At 48.4% G+C, this 26,805-nt stretch overlaps 1 protein-coding gene across 1 annotated transcript; it reads right to left on the bottom strand.

Moving 5' to 3' along the window:
* Nucleotides 1-10,928: 10,928 nt before the first annotated feature.
* On the bottom strand, nucleotides 10,929-25,547 carry CFAP221 (cilia and flagella associated protein 221). Its single transcript, XM_053471613.1, has 23 exons — nucleotides 25,395-25,547; nucleotides 25,214-25,314; nucleotides 24,844-24,930; nucleotides 24,175-24,270; nucleotides 23,595-23,695; nucleotides 21,492-21,595; nucleotides 20,604-20,763; nucleotides 20,240-20,363; nucleotides 19,727-19,838; nucleotides 19,430-19,538; nucleotides 18,548-18,635; nucleotides 18,291-18,374; nucleotides 17,833-17,928; nucleotides 17,644-17,737; nucleotides 16,634-16,725; nucleotides 16,106-16,186; nucleotides 15,007-15,114; nucleotides 14,755-14,928; nucleotides 14,197-14,316; nucleotides 14,018-14,109; nucleotides 13,249-13,341; nucleotides 12,001-12,084; nucleotides 10,929-11,133 (listed from the first exon to the last, which is right to left on the bottom strand). Exons 1-23 carry the CDS (start codon nucleotides 25,528-25,530, stop codon nucleotides 11,010-11,012), a joined length of 2,460 nt encoding a protein of 819 aa, XP_053327588.1. The 5' UTR covers nucleotides 25,531-25,547; the 3' UTR covers nucleotides 10,929-11,009.
* Nucleotides 25,548-26,805: the final 1,258 nt, after the last annotated feature.

Here is a 26,805-nt window from a genome sequence, read left to right as displayed (position 1 = left end):
CCCATCCCCGTCTCTCCCCGTCACTCTCTCCCATCCCCGTCTCTCCCCGTCACTCTCTCTCCCATCCCCGTCTCTCCCCCGTCACTCTCTCTCCCATCCCCGTTTCTCCCCCGTCACTCTCTCCCATCCCCGTCTCTCCCCGTCACTCTCTCTCCCATCCCCGTCTCTCCCCCCGTCACTCTCTCCCATCCCCGTCTCTCCCCGTCACTCTCTCTCCCATCCCCGTCTCTCCCCCCGTCACTCTCTCCCATCCCCGTCTCTCCCCCCGTCACTCTCTCTCCCATCCCCGTTTCTCCCCCGTCACTCTCTCCCATCCCCGTCTCTCCCCGTCACTCTCTCTCCCATCCCCGTCTCTCCCCCCGTCACTCTCTCTCCCATCCCCGTCTCTCCCCCCGTCACTCTCTCTCCCATCCCCGTTTCTCCCCCGTCACTCTCTCCCATCCCCGTCTCTCCCCGTCACTCTCTCTCCCATCCCCGTCTCTCCCCCCGTCACTCTCTCTCCCCAGGCCAGACATATTGAGATCTCAGTCTTTCCAGATCATTTTCCTGGTTTTAGTTGCCTCCTCGGACGTCTCTCCGGACCGTTGGTGTCGTTTGGGGGTCTCCAGAAGGGTATTACAGATTATATATAAAGTATTAGACCCCCCCTTATGTGTATCCAATGGAAGCGGCCGCCTTAACTTCCTGTTCTCAGGATCTGCAGGATTATTCCTCCCCATTAGGTTGTCTCTCCCCTGTTGTTAAGTTAATGATTGTTGCTGATTGGTTCAGGCAGCCTTTGTGGGGGAGGGGACTTCAGGACAGGACGTTGCTCAGGAAACGCTGGCTGTGCCACAGACTGCCACCGGCCTCCGCTTCCACCAGGTTACTTTTTAAAAAAAACATCCCCAAAAACTGGAGCTCTTGGGGTTAATAAATCCTGTAGCGATGATGTCAGATCCTCTCACGTTCTGTGCGATCCGCCGGCAGCGCTCCACGTGGGGTTAATTACCCGTCCACGGGGAGTAACTGAGTAATATTATATCATATAATAATATATATAATATCCAGATATTCCTGGAATGTGACGAGACTCCGTCCAATCAATCCTCTGCGTCAAAATAATCAGCCAACCAGGAAGAAGAGACCGGGGCATGCTGGGAAATATCCTGCTGTCTGGACCTTAAACCCCCGATACCCCTCTCCCCTTCCCTGATGCCCCCCCCCCTGATGCCCCTCTCTCCCCACGATGCCCCTCTTTTCTAGGAGGTGAGAATGTTTGCTGGGTATGAGGGGATCGCAGGGTTCTACAGCCCTAAAAGCCCCGATAATGTGTATAGAAACAGCAGGGAACGGCTTTATAAATTAAACGGGGGAAATAAACCCCATTATTCTCCTAAATGCCCCGCCCAGTTACACAAATAACCCCGCCCCAGTCCCGCCTCTAAAAACGATCCCTTAAAACAAAAATGGTGGGGGGTGGAGCACAGAGTTAAATCAGCAAATCAGATTCTATCTGCGTCCCGCCCTCACTCAGGAACCCACCAGGAGCGGCTCGTTCTAGAGCAGAACAGAAGGACTTTCATCCCCAGCATCCGAAATCTCGATCGTTTATTAACCCCTCGTGTCTTCCGTGGTTTATTTGGACGTTTCTCGCTCTTTAACCTCTTTAATCCTTTTTTTACAGACCCCGTCATGACCCGCATCTCACCCCCCAGCGCCTCTCTCAGCCCCCCAGCACCTTCCTTACCCCCCCAACTCCTCCTCACCCCCCCAATGCTGCCCGGCACCCCTCACCCCCTTACATTAACCCCTGATAATCAATATTCTCTGGCCAATCAGTGAGCAGCGATGTCAGAGAAAGAGAAATTTATTTTTGTGTTTTGAATTACAAAGGGTCGGCGGTCGGGCGCTGCGCTGTGATTGGTCCGCAGTAACGCCGCTCCGTGTCCCGCAGTTTGGTTCATTTGTTATGCAAAGAGAAGGTCAGTTTTGGAGCCGAGGATTCCGGAAACTTCCACAAAAGCCGATTGTTACGGTTTCACGAAACGCAGAGCGAGGAGCAGAGAAACACCGGCAGATCCCGTCACAAATATTACTGTATACAGCGCTGGGGGTTATATTACTGTATACAGCGCTGGGGGGTTATATTACTGTATACAGCGCTGGGGGGTTATATTACTGTATACAGCGCTGGGGGATATTACTGTATACAGCGCTGGGGGTTATATTACTGTATACAGCGCTGGGGGGTTATATTACTGTATACAGCGCTGGGGGTTATATTACTGTATACAGCGCTGGGGGGTTATATTACTGTATACAGCGCTGGGGGTTATATTACTGTATACAGCGCTGGGGGTTATATTACTGTATACAGCGCTGGGGGTTATATTACTGTATACAGCGCTGGGGGTTATATTACTGTATACAGCGCTGGGGGTTATATTACTGTATACAGCGCTGGGGGGTTATATTACTGTATACAGCGCTGGGAGGGTTATATTACTGTATACAGCGCTGTGGGTTATATTACTGTATACAGCACTGGGGTTATATTACTTTATACAGCGCTGGGGGATATTACTGTATACAGCGCTGGGGGTTATATTACTGTATACAGCGCTGGGGGGTTATATTACTGTATACAGCGCTGGGGGTTATATTACTGTATACAGCGCTGGGGGGTTATATTACTGTATACAGCGCTGGGGGATATTACTGTATACAGCGCTGGGGGGTTATATTACTGTATACAGCGCTGGGGGTTATATTACTGTATACAGCACTGGGGTTATATTACTTTATACAGCGCTGGGGGATATTACTGTATACAGCGCTGGGGGTTATATTACTGTATACAGCGCTGGGGGGTTATATTACTGTATACAGCGCTGGGGGTTATATTACTGTATACAGCGCTGGGGGTTATATTACTGTATACAGCGCTGGGGGTTATATTACTGTATACAGCGCTGGGGGGATATATTACTGTATACAGTGCTGGGGGTTATATTACTGTATACAGCGCTGGGGGTTATATTACTGTATACAGCGCTGGGGGTTATATTACTGTATACAGCGCTGGGGGTTATATTACTGTATACAGTGCTGGGGTTATATTACTGTATACAGCGCTGGGGGGTTATATTACTGTATACAGCGCTGGGGGTTATATTACTGTATACAGCGCTGGGGGTTATATTACTGTATACAGCGCTGGGGGGTTATATTACTGTATACAGCGCTGGGGGGTTATATTACTGTATATAGCACTGGGGGTTATATTACTGTATACAGTGCTGGGGTTATATTACTGTATACAGTGCTGGGGTTATATTACTGTATACAGCGCTGGGGGGTTATATTACTGTATACAGCGCTGGGGTTATATTACTTTATACAGCGCTGGGGGATATTACTGTATACAGCGCTGGGGGTTATATTACTGTATACAGCGCTGGGGGGTATATTACTGTATACAGCACTGGGGGGTTATATTACTGTATACAGCGCTGGGGGGTTATATTACTGTATACAGCGCTGGGGGTTATATTACTGTATACAGCGCTGGGGGATATTACTGTATACAGCGCTGGGGGGTTATATTACTGTATACAGCGCTGGGGGTTATATTACTGTATACAGCGCTGGGGGTTATATTACTGTATACAGCGCTGGGGGTTATATTACTGTATACAGCGCTGGGGGTTATATTACTGTATACAGCGCTGGGGGGTTATATTACTGTATACAGCGCTGGGGGATATTACTGTATACAGCGCTGGGGGTTATATTACTGTATACAGCGCTGGGGGTTATATTACTGTATACAGCGCTGGGGGGTTATATTACTGTATACAGCGCTGGGGGTTATATTACTGTATACAGTGCTGGGGGTTATAGTACTGTATACAGCGCTGGGGGTTAAATTACTGTATACAGCGCTGGGGGTTATATTACTGTATACAGCGCTGGGGGTTATATTACTGTATACAGCGCTGGGGGTTATATTACTGTATACAGCGCTGGGGGGTTATATTACTGTATACAGCGCTGGGGGTTATATTACTGTATACAGCGCTGGGGGTTATATTACTGTATACAGCGCTGGGGGTTATATTACTGTATACAGCGCTGGGGGGTTATATTACTGTATACAGCGCTGGGGTTATATTACTGTATACAGCGCTGGGGGTTATATTACTGTATACAGCGCTGGGGGTTATATTACTGTATACAGCGCTGGGGGTTATATTACTGTATACAGCGCTGGGGGGTTATATTACTGTATACAGCGCTGGGGGTTATATTACTGTATACAGCGCTGGGGGGTTATATTACTGTATACAGCGCTGGGGTTATATTACTGTATACAGCGCTGGAGGTTATATTACTGTATACAGCGCTGGGGGTTATATTACTGTATACAGCGCTGGGGGTTATATTACTGTATACAGCGCTGGGGGTTATATTACTGTATACAGCGCTGGGGTTATATTACTGTATACAGCGCTGGGGGGTTATATTACTGTATACAGCGCTGGGGGGTTATATTACTGTATATAGCGCTGGGGGTTATATTACTGTATACAGTGCTGGGGTTATATTACTGTATACAGTGCTGGGGTTATATTACTGTATACAGCGCTGGGGGGTTATATTACTGTATACAGCGCTGGGGGGTTATATTACTGTATATAGCACTGGGGGTTATATTACTGTATACAGCGCTGGGGGTTATATTACTGTATACAGCGCTGGGGGGTATATTACTGTATACAGCGCTGGGGGGTATATTACTGTATACAGCGCTGGGGGTTATATTACTGTATACAGCGCTGGGGGTTATATTACTGTATACATCTCTGGGGGTTATAATACTGTATACAGCGCTGGGAGGGTTATATTACTGTATACAGCGCTGGGGGGTTATATTACTGTATACAGCGCTGGGGTTATATTACTGTATACAGCGCTGGGGGGTTATATTACTGTATACAGCGCTGGGGGTTATATTACTGTATACAGCGCTGGGGGTTATATTACTGTATACAGCGCTGGGGGTTATATTACTGTATACAGCGCTGGGGGGTTATATTACTGTATACAGCGCTGGGGGGTTATATTACTGTATACAGCGCTGGGGGTATATTACTGTATACAGCGCTGGGGGGTTATATTACTGTATACAGCGCTGGGGGTTATATTACTGTATACAGCGCTGGGGGGTTATATTACTGTATACAGCGCTGGGGGTTATATTACTGTATACAGCGCTGGGGGGTTATATTACTGTATACAGCGCTGGGGGGTTATATTACTGTATACAGCGCTGGGGGTTATATTACTGTATACAGCGCTGGGGGTTATATTACTGTATACAGCGCTGGGGGGTTATATTACTGTATACAGCGCTGGGGGTTATATTACTGTATACAGCGCTGGGGGTTATATTACTGTATACAGCGCTGGGGGTTATATTACTGTATACAGCGCTGGGGGGTTATATTACTGTATACAGTGCTGGGGGTTATATTACTGTATACAGCGCTGGGGGTTATATTACTGTATACAGCGCTGGGGGATATTACTGTATACAGCACTGGGGGGTTATATTACTGTATACAGCGTTGGGGGTTATATTACTGTATACAGCGCTGGGGGGGTTATATTACTGTATACAGCGCTGGGGGGTTATATTACTGTATACAGCGCTGGGGGGTTATATTACTGTATACAGTGCTGGGGGTTATATTACTGTATACAGCGCTGGGGGTATATTACTGTATACAGCGCTGGGGGTTATATTACTGTATACAGCGCTGGGGGTTATATTACTGTATACAGCGCTGGGGGTTATATTACTGTATACAGCGCTGGGGGTTATATTACTGTATACAGTGCTGTGGGTTATATTACTGTATACAGCGCTGGGGTTATATTACTGTATACAGCGCTGGGGGTTATATTACTGTATACAGCGCTGGGGGGTTATATTACTGTATACAGCGCTGGGGGTTATATTACTGTATACAGCGCTGGGGGTTATATTACTGTATACAGCGCTGGGGGTTATATTACTGTATACAGCGCTGGGGGGTTATATTACTGTATACAGTGCTGGGGGTTATATTACTGTATACAGCGCTGGGGGTTATATTACTGTATACAGCGCTGGGGGGTTATATTACTGTATACAGTGCTGGGGGTTATATTACTGTATACAGCGCTGGGGGTTATATTAGTGTATACAGCGCTGGGGGTTATATTACTGTATACAGCGCTGGGGGTTATATTACTGTATACAGCGCTGGGGGTTATATTACTGTATACAGCGCTGGGGGGTTATATTACTGTATACAGCGCTGGGGGTTCTATTACTGTATACAGCGCTGGGGGTTATATTACTGTATACAGCGCTGGGGGTTATATTACTGTATACAGCGCTGGGGGTTATATTACTGTATACAGTGCTGGGGGTTATATTACTGTATACAGCGCTGGGGGGTTATATTACTGTATACAGTGCTGGGGGTTATATTACTGTATACAGCGCTGGGGGTTATATTACTGTATACAGCGCTGGGGGGTTATATTACTGTATACAGTGCTGGGGGTTATATTACTGTATACAGTGCTGGGGGTTATATTACTGTATATAGCACTGGGGGTTATATTACTGTATACAGCGCTGGGGGGTTATATTACTGTATACAGCGCTGGGGGTTATATTACTGTATACAGCGCTGGGGGTTATATTACTGTATACAGTGCTGGGGGTTATATTACTGTATACAGCACTGGGGGTTATATTACTGTATACAGCGCTGGGGGGTTATATTACTGTATACAGTGCTGGGGGTTATATTACTGTATACAGCGCTGGGGTTATATTACTGTATACAGCGCTGGGGGGTTATATTACTGTATACAGCGCTGGGGGTTATATTACTGTATACAGCGCTGGGGGTTATATTACTGTATACAGCGCTGGGGGTTATATTATTGTATACAGCGCTGGGAAGGGCCTGTGAGTTGGGGCCACGTTCAGGAAACCTGATAGAAGTGGAATTTGGGGGCCGTTTTGGGCCGGCGGCTGGCAGGGGTTTGTAAGGCGAGGGATCTGCTGGCGGACGGCTGGGGTTCTGCTGCCATCTAGTGGAGGATTTAGGGCTGCAGGATTTTGGGGGGAAACGAGGACAGGATCGTGCGGCATGTGGTGAGCGGAGACAGGGAAGGTAAGGGAGGGAGCGCGGCTGCACTGGGTGCGGAGGGTAAGAGAAAGGGGTGCTGGGGTATAAGTGTGTCTGCATGGGGGGGCTGGGGTAAGTGCATTGGGGGTATGTGATTGGCTGGTAGAACACCAGGGTCCTCTAATGAACGTTTGCTTCTTATGTGTTCCTCGCATTTCCCATCCTGCGCCTTTTATGGGTTGCCATTGGTAGAGGGCGTGGCTTTGTAGCTCCACCCAACTTAAATCCCCTCGTGCTACGCGCATATAGATGGGGGGGCTGTGCAGATATATAACCTCTTCAATCAATATGTGAATATATGAGCCCCTATGGGGTAAATTATGTCACATGATGTCCAGCTCCAGGTACCGGGGCCCTATCTGCAGGGCCTAGCGTTGGGCCCCGGTGCGACGTATAATAGCAAATCAGACCGCTTGCTGTGATTGGCTTTAATGATAATATTAACCTCTTCAGGGCCTGGAAATATTTCTGCTAATTAATTGGTTTGGGGTCAAACGGTTTAAAAGTTTCCAAAATGCGTTGTCCCCGAGATGTCTTCGCGCTCAGAGATCCCACCACCGAGGGGCGACCCAGCCCTGTATCTAATACACCCAAACCGGCGACATGAACAGCCTATGGACAGAACACAGAAAGGATCCAGTCCAGGGGTAAACACTGCATCCCTTTTACTGCAGGCACCCTGCGGGGGTATTTGGCACAAAATCTTTAAAGCAGAGAAGCCCGGGGCAATTCCCTGCCAGGACCACCGGTATCTAGATGAAGACCACTCATTCAACGCTTCACTAATCACGCGGTCCGCAGGAATACATGCAGCACGGCGCACGCGAACACGCATGTGCCCATGTAGAGCGCGCCGCGTTATTGCTCCCCCCTCCTATGGGATATCACGGGGCGAGATGTCATCCTTCATCGTAATCATCGGAATTAGAAGGGAAACGCTGCGGGGGGGGGGGTCACGGGGGCTGTAACGGCAAAGCAATAAATTACCCTCCATATCGATCAGAAACGGTAAAGCCATAAAAACGCAGATAAGGAGAGAGGAGATAAGAGAGCCGAGTATTCAGCGCAGGTAACCAGGGACCAAGTCCCGATAAACCCGCCGTCTCGCCCCAAACTGCCCCCCGCTGGCAACAATCCAGCTTCCTCTGCAGAAGCCGCTCCACAGACCATGCGCAGACTATCCCGTCCTGCCGATTCTCGCCAACATTTTCTCTGTCAATAATTGGAGAATCTTATCAACCACGTCCGGGCAAAGTGAGGCAATTGCCATAGCAACCAACGAAATGTCCCCGCTGTCTGGTTTATTCCATTTGTTGCTATGGTAATAGGAACACTTTTAAAGCTGCATCAGGCTTCACTCTTTTAGAACGGCGCTGGTTCCAGGGCCGCCGGGGCCGTACTTGCGACCGAACGCGTCTCCCCGGTAACCGAGACATTTGTGTTATTTTTGGCCATTGAGACATTTTCAGTTAAAAATGGAGCATTTAAACATTTATCGATTTCCCGACTCCTTAAACCGGAACGGAGAATCTTCTGTATAGAGCCAGGTTCCCTAAACGGGGCGTCTGACGTCCGCCTTCCCCTCGCCGCTCATCCATCTTCTGCCTGACGCCAAGGACTCTCCCCGGCAGGGCAGGTGACGGCGCTTTAATCAATCAACGGACTCCAAGGAGACCCAACAGGGTCAAATTCACCAAATTCCAAGAAAATGGCCTTGTAAGTCCTTTGTACAGCGCTGCGGAACATGATGGCGATATATGAAACAATAAATAATAAAAATATAGATGTGATTTAGAATGAAGCGCTGGGGCAGGGAGGTATTTACTGGTGAAGGATGGGGCAGTTTCCGTACCCGCTGATAACCGGCAGCCACCCCTTTCCCACGATCCCGGTGCCGGGTTCTGTTCCGTTCCCAAAACTGCGGAACTTCAACGAGTGACCCAAAAAAGAGGGAAAACGGAACAGCGAACAATTTACACCGGGAAAGGACGGATCTCGTACGGCAGACGGGGCTTCAGCAGGACGCCTTTCATCCACCAGCAATTTATATATAAAAGTATCAATAATATATATATAAATGTATCAATAAATATATATAAATGTATCAATAATATATATATAAATGTATCAATAATATATATAAATGTATCAATAAATATATATAAACTTATAACTATAAATATATAAATGTATCAATAATATATATAAATGTATCAATAAATATATATAAATGTATCAATAAATATATATAAATGTATCAATAATATATATATATATAAATGTATCAATAATATATATAAATGTATCAATAAATATATATAAATGTATCAATAAATATATATAAATGTATCAATAATATATATAAACGTATAACTATAAATATATATAAATGTATCAATAAATATATATAAACGTATAACTATAAATATATAAATGTATCAATAATATATATATAAATGTATCAATAATATATATAAATGTATCAATAAATATATATAAACGTATAACTATAAATATATATAAATGTATCAATAGATACAAATGTATCAATAATATATATATAAATGTATCAATAATATATATAAATGTATCAATAAATATATATAAACGTATAACTATAAATATATATAAATGTATCAATAAATATATATAAACGTATAACTATAAATATATATAAATGTATCAATAAACTATAAATATATATAAATGTATCAATAGATACAAATGTATGAATATAAATATATAAATGTTTCAATAAATATATGTATAAATAGATATAAACGTATAACTCTAAATATATAGAAATGGATAAATATTTATGTAAATCAATTTTCCTCCATCGAAGAAGAGACCTCTGAGGTCCTGAAAGCCTATGAATCCCATAGACTGGAGCATTCACCGGGAGGGTATTAGAGCTCCCTGCAGCGTCCGGCTCTCCCCCCAACCACCAATCAGATTCAATCAGCTCTCATCACGAGAATCGAGCACTTTCTGCGTGGTAACGGTACAGCGCAGAGCACATTCCAACAAGCCTGTACCCAGATCACAGATTATTAGGGCTTTATTCACTAAAACCAGAGTTTGCAGCTGAGTCCTGATGAGTTTAAACATTGAATGTGTTCAGCTGACGAACCCACCTGTACTGGATCCAGAACCCACACCCTGTACTGGATCCAGAACCCACACCCTGTACTGGATCCAGAACCCACACCCTGTACTGGATCCAGAACCCACACCCTGTACTGGATCCAGAACTCATATCATTTCATATAAACAAGTAGCGATGCCATTGGAGGGGTTAGCGGTTCTAGATCCTCAGGAAGTAGTGATGCCATTGGAGGGGTTATCGGTTCTAGATCCCCAGGAAGTAGTGGTCTTATGGGGGCGTTACCGGTTTTGAATACTCAGGAGGTGCTGATGTTATGGTGAGATATTGGTTCTGGATACACAGGAAGTATAGATATTATGGCGCGATTACCGGTTCTAGATCCACAGGAAGTAGTAATGTTAAGGGGGAGGTACCAGTTCTGGATTGACAGGAAGTCCATTACCGATTTTACATACAGAGATAGTTTAAGTATAATATTGTGGGGGAGGGGTGTACCGGTTCTGGATATGCGGGTAGTTCCGGTCTAATGATGGTTCAGGACACACAGGTAGAGCTGGTATTACAGGAGATTTATCTGTTCTGTAGCACGGGGCGTCAGTGAATCAGATTAATGCCCCGTCACCGCGTTCATCTGGGGATTTTGCCCCAGGATTAACCCTTCCCGTTCAGTCCATTATGAGGTCGGTGTTGCGCGCAAGCATCGCCAGCTGTCTCAGGCACCGGCTGATTTTATCCTGAAGTCTGCCGCTCGGCGGCGTCTGGACCGCGTTCTCCGGGTCATCGCTGTCCCTAAATGAAGGAGAGAAGGTGAAAGTATTCAGCATGAGGCAGAATATTCCGGAGACACGGACCCTCGGCAGCCCGGCTCTGGGCACGGGGGGGGGGCAGTTTAAAGCAGTTTGTTGTTCTGTGGTCGTTAAGCTAGAAAAGCGCCAACAGACTCTGTAGCGCTGTATGCTGTGGGAATGCACACATATGGTCACGTGAATGGGGCATCCCTGAACAACAGAGCTTACAATCTAGGTTTGCCGTCTCCCGGTTACTGCTAAGTTCACACTAATTAAATCGGAGTAATACACGGAACCAGCGACTGTAAAAAGAAATGTACATTTAACCAAACCCAGCCGGGCGCCTTATTCCTGCCGTATCGGCTGCCGCGAGAGACGCTCACACCGGGCGGTAGGAAGGGGCCGGGACGGACACACTGAGAAAACCTTTCATCCAGCCCCTGAGACGCTGCGTGTCCGGAGGGCCGTTCATATCATCTGCGCAGAATGTAGCATTAACACGTTTCCTGGCCCCGTATTTATAATGAGTATTTTCTGCCGCGTTTGTTGGGCGCGGATCCCGGCCAATCAGACGCAGCCTCTGTGCGTTTATCGCCTGTCACCTGTCCACGGGGTCCGAGGAACACAAGGGGCGTCTGTTTCAGGGTTTCTCTGGTGTAATCAGTAACCGGCTGTCACAGATACTCGGGGAGTCGCGGCCTTGGGCCGCCGTAACCGGCAGCAATTAATTATAACAGACGGACAACCGCATGAGAATGAGCACCGCATGGGGCAGGAGAGGGGGCAACTTCCTATAACTACCCCTATAACACCCTACAGCCTGTATCTGCGGGGGAGAGAGAATTACACGGGCAATAAATACACTCACATGTTGGGGTCCCCGGGAGCAGTCGGTATCTGTGGGAATTCGGCCCTCAGCATGTCAGGGGTGAGCCGGACGTCTTCATCCTCCCTGAAAAGTGAAATAACAGAAGGTCCGGTAAATGCCCCCAACGGGCGCACGATAACAGCCGGGTAACGAGCCGAGCCCGCTGCGAGACGGCTAACGAACCCACTGCGAGACGGCTAACGAACCCGCTGCGAGGCGGCTAACGAACCCACTGTGAGACGGCTAACGAACCCACTGCGAGACGGCTAACGAGCCCACTGCGAGACGGCTAACGAACCCACTGCGAGACGGCTAACGAACCCGCTGCGAGACGGCTAACGAGCCCACTGCGAGACGGGTAACGAGCCGAGCCCGCTGCGAGACGGCTAACGAGCCCGCTGCGAGACGGCTAACGAGCCCGCTGCGAGACGGCTAACGAGCCCGCTGCGAGACGGCTAACGAGCCCGCTGCGAGACGGCTAACGAGCCCGCTGCGAGACGGCTAACGAACCCGCTGCGAGACGGCTAACGAGCCGAACCCGCTGCGAGGCGGCTAACGGGCCCGCTGCGAGACGGCTAACGAACCCGCTGCGAGACGGCTAACGAGCCGAGCCCGCTGCGAGACGGCTAACGAGCCCGCTGCGAGACGGCTAACGAGCCCGCTGCGAGACGGCTAACGAGCCCGCTGCGAGACGGCTAACGAGCCCGCTGCGAGACGGCTAACGAACCCGCTGCGAGACGGCTAACGAGCCGAACCCGCTGCGAGGCGGCTAACGGGCCCGCTGCGAGACGGCTAACGAACCCGCTGCGAGACGGCTAACGAACCCGCTGCGAGACGGCTAACGAACCCGCTGCGAGACGGCTAACGAACCCGCTGCGAGACGGCTAACGAGCCCGCTGCGAGACGGCTAACGAACCCGCTGCGAGACGGCTAACGAGCCCGCTGCGAGACGGCTAACGAACCCGGTGCGAGACGGCTAACGAGCCCACTGAGAGGCGGCTAACGAACCCGCTGCGAGACGGCTAACAAGCCCGCTGCGAGACGGCTAACGAGCCGAGCCCGCTGCGAGACGGCTAACGAGCCGAGCCCGCTGCGAGACGGCTAACGAGCCCACAGCAAGACGGCTTACGAGCCCAATTCGAGACGGGTAACGAGCCCGCTGTGAGACGGGTAACGAGCCCGCTGCGAGACGGGTAACGAGCCCGCTGCGAGACGGGTAACGAGCCCGCTGCGAGACGGGTAACTTACTTCATCACAATGTGTTCCTTGTCTTTCTCCAGGATGCCACTGAGGGCTGGCGGAGCGTCCACTGGGAGCAGATCCAGGTTAAAGGGATCGCACCTGGGGAGACAAAAGCCCCACAGCTGAGAATGCAGACCCCTGGTGTCCGGAGATCTGTGGGGTATTCTGTAACCCCCCGGTACCCCTGTGCCCCCTCCGTGCTCATTGACCTAATGGGGGGGGTTGCAGCAAACACAACAGAAACAATCTGAACCTCTGAAATCAAGGGGTCCGGACAGGTACCCCCGCAAGCTGTGACACGGGGGGTGGGGGTGATTGTAACGGCAGCTTTGGGGGAGATCGGTGGAAGCGGCAAAGCCTGGGGGCACCAGAGCTAACGCTCCATCATTAGTTCATTTCAGGCCCCTCCGTTACGCTGGCGTTTCATGAATTATATCGCGGCCAAGGAATGAGATTTCCGTGTATTGGCCGCGCAGGCACAATGTCTCCTTTATCTCCAGCCCAGATAATGCAGACATGTTGGGCGTCTAACGAGAGCCACAAATCGCTGATAAATACTGTAAGTCCGCAGTCACTCATTAACCACCTGCTGCCCAGAAGGGGCACTTAAAACCCGCTGCTGACTGTATGAATATACTGGGAACGCGATCACATACACGCCGCGTATGAACGGATCCGTCCCCCAGCGCAGACGTTCACGTTATGCGCCCTCTCTATACGTTCCTGCACATTCATCTATATGTGGTAAAGATAGGAGATTGTTATTGGCTCTCACCAGCGTGGTCTGCCGGGGCCGCCGACGGCTGAAGCTGCAGGCACGGTGATGGCGGGGAACTTCCTCCAGGTCATTAACCCCCGAATAACCTCCTGCGCAGAGATGTATCTGTTAATGCCCCCGGTGTGGAGGGTTTGGGGAACAGGGTGTCTCCGTACACGTTGTGACTCGGTACCTACCTCTCCGCCTAGAGACCTCCTCTGTGTGGGGTATTTAGGCAGGGGGCAAAAGTGATCCTCTGTGTCAACCTCTGAATAGGAAAGAGGCCGTTTTAAAGCCAGCAGCCCGGGAGCCGGATTCTAAAGGACGAAAAATCAATTAACCAAGAAGCAGAGAACAGACCCCACCATCTGCCACGTCTGCGGGGGCCACGCGGACACACCGGCCACAACAGGGCCAGGGATCCCGCCGGGGCGTCCAGCCGGGGGGCGTCCAGCCGGGGGGCGTCCAGCCGGGGGCATCCAACCGGGGGCATCCAGACGGGGGGCGTCCAGCCGGGGGCATCCAGCCGGGGCGTCCAGCCGGATATTAGAAATGTTGAACCAAAAGTTGGTGGAATAAAGTAATTCGTTATCGGAAGGCGGTTTTTGCTCAGACGGAATTTCGGATACTGACTAAGATTTTGCGAAGAGGAGACCTCAGAGGACTGAAAGGTTAACCCTTTCATTGAGATGTATGATCTGGGGTCCGGGGGGGGCGCTGCGGTAAAACGTGACATTGAACGATCTGACACTCACAAACACGTGAATTGGAGGGTAATCTGGGGGGTCCAACAGCCGCCTCGGGGGGGCCAGAGTCAGGCTCCTGGGCTGCTCTCCCTCCTTCTTGGGCCGGTTCTCCGTCAGCTCTGATTGAGGGGCGTCAGACAGTACTTGGGCCACGGGGGCCACAGCCGCCAGCGTAAGTTCCTCCTCCAAAAGCAGAGACAGTTAAGTTGTTCAGTTGCTGCAGAAAATGCATTCAAACTCTTGACAGAAATGCGACGTTACCTCTGCGCCCGTCCGCAGCGCTCTGGCCAAAGCTGGAGGTTTGTAGGAGGAACCCGCCTCATGCGCGCTGACCGCCTCGTACCCCATCATCTCGTACCGCTGCGGGACCTGACGCAGAACAACATATTTTACCCCAAAGAGGAATCACCTTGCGTTTCAGTGGCGGGCTGTGTCTGAGCATGCGCGCAATGCAAAGATAGGCCAGAATGATGTGCTATATGTGGAGTGGTATGGTATAGGCAGGGTGCTGGGCTGTACGCAGAGCAGTATGATATACGCAGGGTGCTGGGCTGTACGCAGAGCAGTATGATATACGCAGGGTGCTGGGCTGTGCGCGGAGCAGTATGATATACGCAGGGTGCTGGGCTGTACGTGGAGCAGTATGATATACGCAGGGTGCTGGGCTGTACATGGAGCAGTATGATATACGCAGGGTGCTGGGCTGTACGCAGAGCAGTATGATATACGCAGGGTGCTGGGCTGTACGCAGAGCAGTATGATATACGCAGGGTGCTGGGCTGTACGCAGAGCAGTATGATATATGCAGGGTGCTGGGCTGTGCGCGGAGCAGTATGATATACGCAGGGTGCTGGGCTGTACGCGGAGCAGTATGATATATGCAGGGTGCTGGGCTGTACATGGAGCAGTATGATATACGCAGGGTGCTGGGCTGTACGCAGAGCAGTATGATATACGCAGGGTGCTGGGCTGTGCGCGGAGCAGTATGATATACGCAGGGTGCTGGGCTGTACGCGGAGCAGTATGATATACGCAGGGTGCTGGGCTGTACATGGAGCAGTATGATATACGCAGGGTGCTGGGCTGTACATGGAGCAGTATGATATATGCAGGGTGCTGGGCTGTACATGGAGCAGTATGATATATGCAGGGTGCTGGGCTGTACGCAGAGCAGTATGATATACGCAGGGTGCTGGGCTGTACGCGGAGCAGTATGATATACGCAGGGTGCTGGGCTGTACATGGAGCAGTATGATATACGCAGGGTGCTGGGCTGTACATGGAGCAGTATGATATACGCAGGGTGCTGGGCTGTACATGGAGCAGTATGATATATGCAGGGTGCTGGGCTGTACAATACCTTTAAATCATAGAACGGTAGCTCTTGTTTTAACGGAACGTCGGCAGGTTTAGGGGGGACTCTCGTGACACCGACCTGAGACTGAAAACAGAAGACAGAAGTAATAAGACTCACACCGAGCCCAGCATGCGCAGCCACGCAAGGTGTGTCACTAATCTACCCCACTGCTTTACATTACAGACAGCACTCTATGGGGGACCGGTAGGTTAATGAAGATCTGCGGGGTATCAGGCACCATAAAGCATTCACACAGCGAGGCTCTCATGCAGATCCGGCGGCCACCATAATACCCCAGACGGGTCAGCATGATGCGGAATGCACGCCGTGCCGGGAGCCGCTGCAGGGACAGGTGGTATTTTACGCGTGGATGCAGAGACCAGGGAGCAAAACCCGGTGGGGGCAGGAAGGGCAAAGCAGGGCTGCGTGCGGCTGTAACGCGTTATTCCGGGACAGGGGTTTCAGGCCGGGACAGGCGACTGCCTCTATACAACGATCCGTTACCTAGCAGGAAAACGCGGCGGAACTCACCGATCCGTCCCACCGCGCAGCGGAGTGCGGGAACTCGGAGCCCGAGACGCGCTCGGCAGACACAAGGTCCTGCGCGTCCTCCTCAATATTCTCTGCAGGAAGGAAGAAGAAGCGGATTTATTGTCACGCGTTTCTCACGCTCCTAATCCACTTAATAAACACAGAGAGAGCTGGCCTGGAACAATCTAAATATTTATCTGGCAGCGGCAAAGCCCCAGATCCCCGTCCGACACTCACATCAATTAGCAGGTACAGCGAGGGTCCGTCCGGAGTGGGGCTGGGGGTCAGAGGAGCAGCCAACGGCCCCTGCAAAGCACTCAGCGACGTGACACTGAGAGGGCACGATCCGGCCACGCTATGCACACTAATGCATTTCAGAGACGCTACATTTTTGCCCAAAGGAGGGATCTAAGTTGTTCTGAGAGCTTGCACTCTAATTCTACTCAGTCAAAGGTGTCTCTACTTGCTTCCCGTATTTCCCTGTAACGCTCACTCTGACAGTTAACATTTTTAACACATGGAATGACAGTTTTAATTAAAATAAACTATTTGATCTTGCATCTCTTCCCAGCATGCACTCGGCTCTCACTCTTTCCTGGTTGGCTTTTCATTTAAAATCACATTTAAACAGTAGAGGCTTCCAGAGAGTTCCCAGTGGGCCCAAAGCCTAACTACGGCTGGGTAGAAGTCTTTACAGATGGCAGACCGGGCAATGTATAGATCTCTGGAATCCCCATAGGATGGACACGTGGAGGAGCCACGTACAAACAACTGAACACCCAACAGCGAGTGCGGTCCACGCAGTGAATACGCCCATTAGAGTGTGAGCTCTGCCAGCCGCCAGGGTGGGTAATCCCAGCAAACAAATAGATATCGGCGCCTGGCTTTCAGGGGAGCCGGTGCGACGCCTGCCCAGGAATATATTTATACCCGGCCGGCACTGCCGATCCCTCAGCCCCCGGCAGGAGGTCACGCTGGCGCAGGAAGGGATCTAAATTGTTTCCATTTACCAAGCGAATTCTTTCCGTCTTTCTCAGCTTTCATGCGTTGGACCAGATTCTTCAGTAAAATTAATCTGCGGTTTATCCGACGATGTAAGACAACCTGGAATAACGAGACGTATTCTGCGTGAGGACGGCAGGCGTGTTCTCTGGCTCTGCGTGTGCTCTGGCGTTGGGGGCCACGCGTTTTGCTCTTACCTTGCGGGCGGCCTGCTGGAAGCGTTTCAGGGCCCGGTGTCTGTCGGCCCACAGACTGTTCACATACAGATCAAACTGTGGCTGAAAAGCTGGACGCTGCACAAAACAGATTGATATTCACCCGATAGACCGCAATACACAATGATGACCGCGCATGTTACATCTCAATCCATGTACCGCGCAGCAACACCGACAAAAGCATCAAGGAGAGATTTCTGCCACTCCTGGAATTACCCCCAGACCTTCAACGTTCTCCCTAAATGCTCTAAGCTGGGAAAGCGCCCACCAGCCGACACGTTAATAACCCCTGCCTTCTAATATTCAGACTGTAAGCCTTTGGGGAAAGGACTCCTGGGTCATGAGTATTAGCGTGTGTTACTTTATACACGAACAAATACCGTCAGATCCTGGTGACCAAGAAAACCCGTCCCATGATGAAAATGAAAACACGAAGTCACCTGTTCCACCGACCGCAGGACCCGATGGGCAGAAACCCCACGAGGCTCCAGTTTACACTCGAGACCCAGGCGGCCGACCTTTACCTGCATGGGAAATAAATATATATATAGAAGGCAAACTGGGCCACCGGTCACTACAGAGAAGAGGCAGGATGGAGCGGCCAAGTTTAGCAAAGCAAATAAACCAGGACTTCAAAATAAAAGGCAGGGAGGGAAGGGTTAAGCTGCATTGATCTGTGTTTCGAAGCGTTACTGACCCCGTAGGCTTCCTCTGCCCTCCTTCGATCTTTGATTATCTTCTGACGCAGTTTTGGAGAAATCGGGTCGCTGCCAAGGTGGACCTGCCTGTGGAGACAATAAGCCGATAAAGTGACTGATAGAAGCAGGACGGCGCGAGGTCTGCATGTCTCCTGCGACCGAGCCGCACCGGTGGGATACGCGGCTTCCACGCGCTGACGCGGGGAGAGGCACGCATTTCATCAGGATTGACTTTGAACTGGTTGTGAGAACGTGAGTGCAGACGTCGCAGCTGGCGCCAGCGCCCCGCGGGCATCCAGTTCATTTACATTCAATAAGATAAGAGGAGTCAGCGGGTGACTCCGAGGTGGGATTCACTAAGACGTGCGAGACACCCGCCATCGTCCAGCAGAGAGAGCGTTCCTCACGGAGCGGTTTGGCCAAAAGCAGATATTTCTTCCTGTGACGGCACTTTACAAAGCTGAAACCTATTCACAGAGACCCCCGCCAGGCGGCAGGCGGTCCGCACACACACATATACCGACGAGGGGTACTTAGGAGATATGACCGCACTTTACTAAGGACAGGAATTAGGATGAAGAACCTGATTACCGCGGAGGAAATGAGAATATGTCACCTCGTTACAGATCAGGGTGGGATTTGCAGAGCATTACGCAGATAAACCTGTTAAATATTATTTATATCCTTCAGGAGGCCCTGGCTGCTCTCCCAGCCTCCAGCAATCAATACTTTAGACACGTACATTCCCGCAGGAGATAACTAATCTCTGTCCAGCGAAATAACCAAGGGAACAGAAAACATGTTGTCTATAAGAATCAGATCGCTGGTAATCGGGAACGCGCCGGGGCGTAATAACTTTATCACTCGCTGCGTTTACTCACCACCGCAGCTGGTTGGCCTCTTCCTCCGACACATTGCGTTGGACCATTTGCTCAAATAAGGTCTCCTTTGCCTGCCTCGTTCTGCCCGCATGGAGTGGATCGGCGAGACCTGAGAACGCGGGTACAGAGTGAGGAGCAGGAAGGCTGGAATCCGTCACACCGACAGTATCTCTCACACTCCTTATATCTATTCAGACCCCACTATCCTCTCGCCCACGTCAGCAGCAGCAGGGGGCATCACCTACGACCAGCCCGGCTGTTAATCCCGATGATCCTGGCGGCTCTGAAGACTCTCACCTTCACGCACGTCTTTGGCATTCAGTTTCCCGGGCTGCTGATTTAAGACGGAGGCCACGGAGTACGGGTTCGACAAATTCCGGGGGAATCTCAGGTTTTGATATTCAATGACCTGCGAAGAAGACGGACTTCCATGAGTTATATTATTTATTACTGTAATGATTTTAGTGCCGCGCGGACATTCGATGAAATGACCGGATAAGAAAAGCTCATAAGCTATCGTTTCATTAAAAAGAAAAGTAAATACAGAACCCAAATACATTATTAAACCTAAACTAGCAGAAAGCAAACGGCGGCTTCCAAGCGAGAGGCGGCGGAATCATGAATTGTAATAAGATAATAACGAGCGCCCTGTGCCAGGAGGCAAAGTACAAGCATTCATTGTAATTTATTGGCGGCCTGCGCGCTGCCTCGTCGGACGTTACATTCTAATTGTAAAACTATTTTCAAGATGATGAGCCTGAGCTCAAGCCGCGCATGGACCTGATGGACGTTAAGAAAGGCTCCTCGTACCCGGGATGCGTTCTGCTGCAGAGTCCGTAGGAGCCGCTTCTTCCTGGAGATGTTCAGAGCGGCTTTCTCTGGGATTTGCCGTCTTATCCTGGAAATAACTGAAGTTCCTCCAACATTTTCTTTACTATCAGCAAGAAACGGGAATGTAAAGGAAAAGATTGGAAAGACGTAAATTCTCTGCATCCCAAGACCTGGAACAATGAGCCCTGAACCCCGAAACATGAGCCACGGACCCTGAAACATGTACCATCAGCCCTGAAACCTGGAAACATGGGCCACAGGCCTAAAACATGGGGGTATGTTCACCCCAAAACTCTGAGACATGGGTCCTGCACCCTATAGACACGCGTATATCTGTACATACATGCCGGCCACACGCGGGGTACAGGTGCCCGTAAATACGCATGTGTGAGGTTTCGCATTAAACTCGGAAACCAGTAACTCCATCTGCATCTGAGCCGTCCCATAATCCTGCGGGGTAAACGTCACGGTCACCTCCGTCAGACCATTGGCTGGGATTATTCCTAAAGCAAAAGGGACAGAATGACTAATTAACCCCATCAGCTCCTATTAACGACTTTAATCCAACTCACACAGATATATCGGCTTCCTTTCACACGTCGGCTCGAGATGGAAACAGATAATAAACAGCCGGCCGGGGTGACGGGAAATGGAATTATCTGCGTGGAGATCGAGAGGCTCCAATACTTTGTGTTTGACTCGTAACCAAATTTCTATGAATTAATTGCTTTATTGGTTATTATCCAGGCCGTAGATTCCCCAGAAACAGCCTAATATTAGCTCTAAATGCTTCTGATTAGATCCAAACGACATCATACGCCAGCGGCTGTCATAATAAACCCGGATAAAGCGTTATAATAACTGCTCAATAAAAAGGTACCAGCCCAGGTTTGCTCCTGCGCGGGGGGCTGTCGCGTGAATCTGTGCCATGAATGTGAGAGCTGCCGCTGACGGCGCGTATTCGTTATCTGACGGATATAAGGTGCCTGCGCAGCCCCCGTGGATTACTCGGTTAGACAAAGACTGGCTGACTAGCCCAACACCCCCATCTTTAAAATCAAATCCTGTGAAAAGACCCCCATTCCAGGGCTTGTGGTCTATATGATAACAGCACGGCGAGGAGTGCCTGCGGCGACCAATCACAGGAGAGCAGTGACTACGGCACGGGGTCAGCGTCCGGCTCACCGGGTATCGAACCTCAGACAGGCCACGGGCGAAATGACACACTTACCTGTAGTAGGTGAGACAGAGAATGCCTGCTGAGCCTGCGCGCACGTGATGCGGTACTCAAACTCAATCGGGCAGCTGCAGCGGAGGGCGATAACGTGCTGTTTGCTGCAGGAGGAAAAAAGACATTATTCACACTGAGCTAAAATATAATGGAAACTCTGGAAATGTATAGATCAATCAGTGACCAGCCCCTGTATAATGTATAGATAAATCAGTGACCGGCCCCTGTATAATGTATAGATAAATCAGTGACCGGCCCCTGTATAATGTATAGATAAATCAGTGACCGGCCCCTGTATAATGTATAGATAAATCAGTGACCGGCCCCTGTATAATGTATAGATAAATCAGTGACCGGCCCCTGTATAATGTATAGATAAATCAGTGACCGGCCCCTGTATAATGTATAGATAAATCAGCGACCGGCCCCTGTATAATGTATAGATAAATCAGCGACCGGCCCCTGTATAATGTATAGATAAATCAGCGACCGGCCCCTGTATAATGTATAGATAAATCAGTGACCGGCCCCTGTATAATGTATAGATAAATCAGTGACCGGCCCCTGTATAATGTATAGATAAATCAGTGACCGGCCCCTGTATAATGTATAGATAAATCAGTGACCGGCCCCTGTATAATGTATAGATAAATCAGTGACCGGCCCCTGTATAATGTATAGATAAATCAGTGACCGGCCCCTGTATAATGTATAGATAAATCAGTGACCGGCCCCTGTATAATGTATAGATAAATCAGTGACCGGCCCCTGTATAATGTATAGATAAATCAGTGACCGGCCCCTGTATAATGTATAGATAAATCAGTGACCGGCCCCTGTATAATGTATAGATAAATCAGTGACCGGCCCCTGTATAATGTATAGATAAATCAGTGACCGGCCCCTGTATAATGTATAGATAAATCAGTGACCGGCCCCTGTATAATGTATAGATAAATCAGTGACTGGCCCCTGTATAATGCATAGATAAATCAGTGACCGGCCCCTGTATAATGTATAGATAAATCAGTGACCGGCCCCCTGTATAATGTATAGATAAATCAGTGACCGGCCCCTGTATAATGTATAGATAAATCAGTGACCTGCCCCTGTATAATGTATAGATAAATCAGTGACCTGCCCCTGTATAATGTATAGATAAATCAGTGACCGGCCCCTGTATAATGTATAGATAAATCAGTGACCGGCCCCTGTATAATGTATAGATAAATCAGTGACCTGCCCCTGTATAATGTATAGATAAATCAGTGACCGCCCCCTGTATAATGTATAGATCAATCAGTGACCGGCCCCTGTATAATGTATAGATAAATCAGTGACCGGCCCCTGTATAATGATGATATTAGTGAGCGGCCCCCTGTATAATGATGATATTAGTGAGCGGCACAGAGCGGAGGGTCCGGGGCCGGCCGCCCGACCTGCGCACACTGATTCTCTGGCCAATTTTTTCAGGAAATGTCTTATAAACAGGGCTTTTTGTAGAGCGGAAAGTAAACATTTTGTTCTGTTTTCAGGGGATTAGAGACGTGTCGGGTTTTAAGGTTTTAACACGTATTTGGCTGTCACCTTTTTTTTTTTTTTTTACTGATGGACCCAATCACACCTCGGAATTATACCCACCCCGCAGCCACAGAACCCCATTAACCCTTTCATGGATCGGGGGTAGTCTTCACACCCACCTGGTGCTTCCCAGTAACTCCCGTTTGCAGTTATTATAGATTTATATATTATAAATATATACTTTTATATTATATATATATATATTATGAGACGCACCACATTATCTCCGTAATGCTACGAAAACCTGAAGTAACGGCCCCTTCTCGGCCCCCCGGCTTTTATCTCCATCCTGCGCTGAGACGGTATTTACATAGAGGCTAAGAGCTGCATTTTTTTTATCTGGCCCATTGTTTGGTGCTTTTAGCCTCGAAATCCCCCCAATATCCATCCTCAGCGCTTCTGTTTAAATTCCAGATGAATGTACGAGATACTCGGCCGGGCAAACAGGGCAATTCTAAAAATCAATATTTGTCATTGAATGCGATCCTGCGGCGGCTGCGGGGAGCCGGCTGATAAACGCACCTTTCTCCGAGGGCAACATCTGCTAAGTCGATGTGTGATGGAAAATGCAGCTGGTTCGTGACAGGGTAGCCATGCAGCGGAACCAGCAGCGTCTCGTCACCCTGGGGACAGGACAATGCGGGAGGTGAGAGCGAGAACCCGACGTGCGCAAAACAACACTTTGTACAAAAAAACAGGTTTTACAATAAAAAGTAAACAGACGTGAAGATTGTGGAAATGACGGAGGGGCCGGGGCAATTACCAGTTACCCCAGTTACCTTTATCCATGATATCCAAACTGGCATCAGTATACCCCCAACGCCCGAGTAATGCAGTGAGGGGGCAACGCACAATGTTACTAATAATACCAGAATTTGCATGTTAACGGCTCGAAAGACGGCTCGACGGCTTATAAATATCATTGTTCTTTCCTTCTAGGTGGGCAGTTTCACGGTAAGATTGTTACACGCGACGTCTACATTATTATCGCTGTGTACATATGACATGGCGTGTTTAACCCCAGCTCTGATTCCAGATCCCATAATCCCCCCATCGCCCCGACGTACAAACCGCGCGCACGGAACACAACGCGCCATCTCACCTCACAGTGGATGCGGACGCAGTCATAGTAATACCGCCATTCATCGGGGACGAAGCTGACGTTCACCGGAAAAGCCAAGCCAGGAAGCAACTTGTGCTGCAGAGAACCGGGAAAAAGCCGTCAGCCGGACCGGAGAGAGTTTGTATTAACGATCCCAGTAATAGGGCTCATTCCGATCAGGGGTGTCACGGGGAACAGGCACCGCTAGGGATGCTGAACCAACCAAGACGGTAAGCGCATTAAAACATCTGGCTCAAAGCAAAACGTAACCAACTTTAGCCTCAGAACATGCGGGATGTAAAAACCTCGAGCTCTTTTATTGCTGCTCCTTCCCTTACGGGATAAAATCCTGTTTGGTGGGGCTGAGGCAGCAGCGATGGCCCCCGAGCCGCAGAAATATCATTTCTTTTTATGATGGAATCTAAGTGACACTCAGCAGTCTCGCCATCACCCCACGCTGCGTGCAAAGCGTAGAGCTGCACTCCTCATCACCTCTTAATCCCTAAAACCGACCAGAGACACTGACTCTCAGATCCCAAGCCGACTTAACCTCGCGCTCAACCTGCTGGGGGTGCTGGGAGTTGTAATCCACAGCAGCGGAAGTTTCATAGGAAATTACGTCCTCCTTAAAGAGCATCTAGAAGCGACCGAGCAGGCGATAAGACTTACGGTTTTATTGTAGGTTATAGCGAAGTGTTTAGTCTGCGGCGGAATGATATGAACATTCTTTGCATCCTTTGATATGTTAATCAGTTTCTGTTGGAAAGAGATAACATCATGTCATATTTCCATCACTATGACGCAGCACCAGATCTTTCCATCCCATAAAGCATTTCTCCTTGGCGCAGAGAACCCCATCAGGAACATTCCGGGCAACTAGGCGGGCAACAGGACGGCAGGACTTACACACCAGACTTGGTATAGGTATATAATATATAATATATAATAATATATCGATAAACCACCATCGTGGATTGTAACGGCCCGGCGCGTGCCTGGAGAAGAAAGTGAACGTCCGTGGATAATCCTTCAGACTCACCAGGATCTGTTGATACCGCTTTCTGATTTCATAGCCACCGAAATGCAGGATTCCGGGACTGGCCTCCACGACTCCATTCCTGCCGAGCTTTGCGTACGTCTCTAAAGAAAGTCATTAACTCATTACTGATAAGCGTGTAAGCGTGTGCCTATGCATGTCTACATCACACCAATGCACTCACTGGATTCCGCAAGGTGGTTGGGTACAGTCTTAACTTTGGGCTCTTCCACCAAGCTGCCCAGAAGGATTGGGGGAACCCTCCTAAATCTTTCATCTCCAGTGGGAAAATCCAATATGGCGGCCTGCGCAACCTCCATGATGAAAAGGAACCCGCGGCACGTTATGGATGGAGATCAGAAAACGCCTGGAAGGAAAAAAAAAACAACGTTTTAACGGGGAAATATCAGCTTCGTGACCTCCTATAATATATACCATACTGCTGTTACATGTAATATATAATATATACCATACTGCTGTTACATGTAATATATAATATATACTGTACCACTGTTACATGTAATATATAATATATACCATACCTCTGTTACATGTAATATATAATATATACCATACCTCTGTTACATGTAATATATAATATATACTGTACCACTGTTACATGTAATATATAATATATACCATACTGCTGTTACATGTAATATATAATATATACCATACTGCTGTTACATGTAATATATAATATATACTGTACCACTGTTACATGTAATATATAATACATACCATACCTCTGTTACATGTAATATAGAATATATACCGTACCTCTGTTACATGTAATATAGAATATATACCATACCTCTGTTACATGTAATATATAATATATACTGTACCACTGTTACATGTAATATATAATATATACCGTACCTCTGTTACATGTAATATAGAATATATACCGTACCTCTGTTACGTGTAATATATAATATATACCATACCTCTGTTACATGTAATATAGAATATATACCGTACCTCTGTTACATGTAATATATAATATATACCATACCTCTGTTACATGTAATATAGAATATATACCGTACCTCTGTTACATGTAATATATAATATATACTGTACCACTGTTACATGTAATATATAATATATACCATACCTCTGTTACATGTAATATAGAATATATACCGTACCTCTGTTACGTGTAATATATAATATATACCATACCTCTGTTACATGTAATATAGAATATATACCGTACCTCTGTTACATGTAATATATAATATATACCATACTGCTGTTACATGTAATATAGAATATATACCGTACCTCTGTTACATGTAATATATAATATATACTGTACCACTGTTACATGTAATATATAATATATACCATACCTCTGTTACATGTAATATAGAATATATACCGTACCTCTGTTACGTGTAATATATAATATATACCATACCTCTGTTACATGTAATATAGAATATATACCGTACCTCTGTTACGTGTAATATATAATATATACCATACCTCTGTTACATGTAATATATAATATATACCATACCTCTGTTACATGTAATATAGAATATATACCGTACCTCTGTTACATGTAATATATAATATATACCATA

Source organism: Spea bombifrons, chromosome 7 (assembly GCF_027358695.1).
Source record: "Spea bombifrons isolate aSpeBom1 chromosome 7, aSpeBom1.2.pri, whole genome shotgun sequence".
Lineage (NCBI taxonomy): Eukaryota > Metazoa > Chordata > Amphibia > Anura > Pelobatidae > Spea > Spea bombifrons.
The sequence above is the reverse complement of the archived record's forward strand: the minus strand, read 5'-3'. Positions and strand labels throughout refer to the sequence as shown.

Excerpts from the sequence above, each read along its gene's own strand:
- CFAP221 (XM_053471613.1), bottom strand. The coding sequence starts at position 25,530 with ATGGAGGTTGCGCAGGCCGCCATATTGGATTTTCCCACTGGAGATGAA. Across the intron at positions 19,839-20,239 it reads TGCAGCAGAACGCATCCCGG|GTCATTGAATATCAAAACCT; the intron begins GTACGAGGAGCC and ends TCTTCTTCGCAG. Across the intron at positions 19,539-19,726 it reads TGCCAAAGACGTGCGTGAAG|GTCTCGCCGATCCACTCCAT; the intron begins GTGAGAGTCTTC and ends CCGCGTTCTCAG.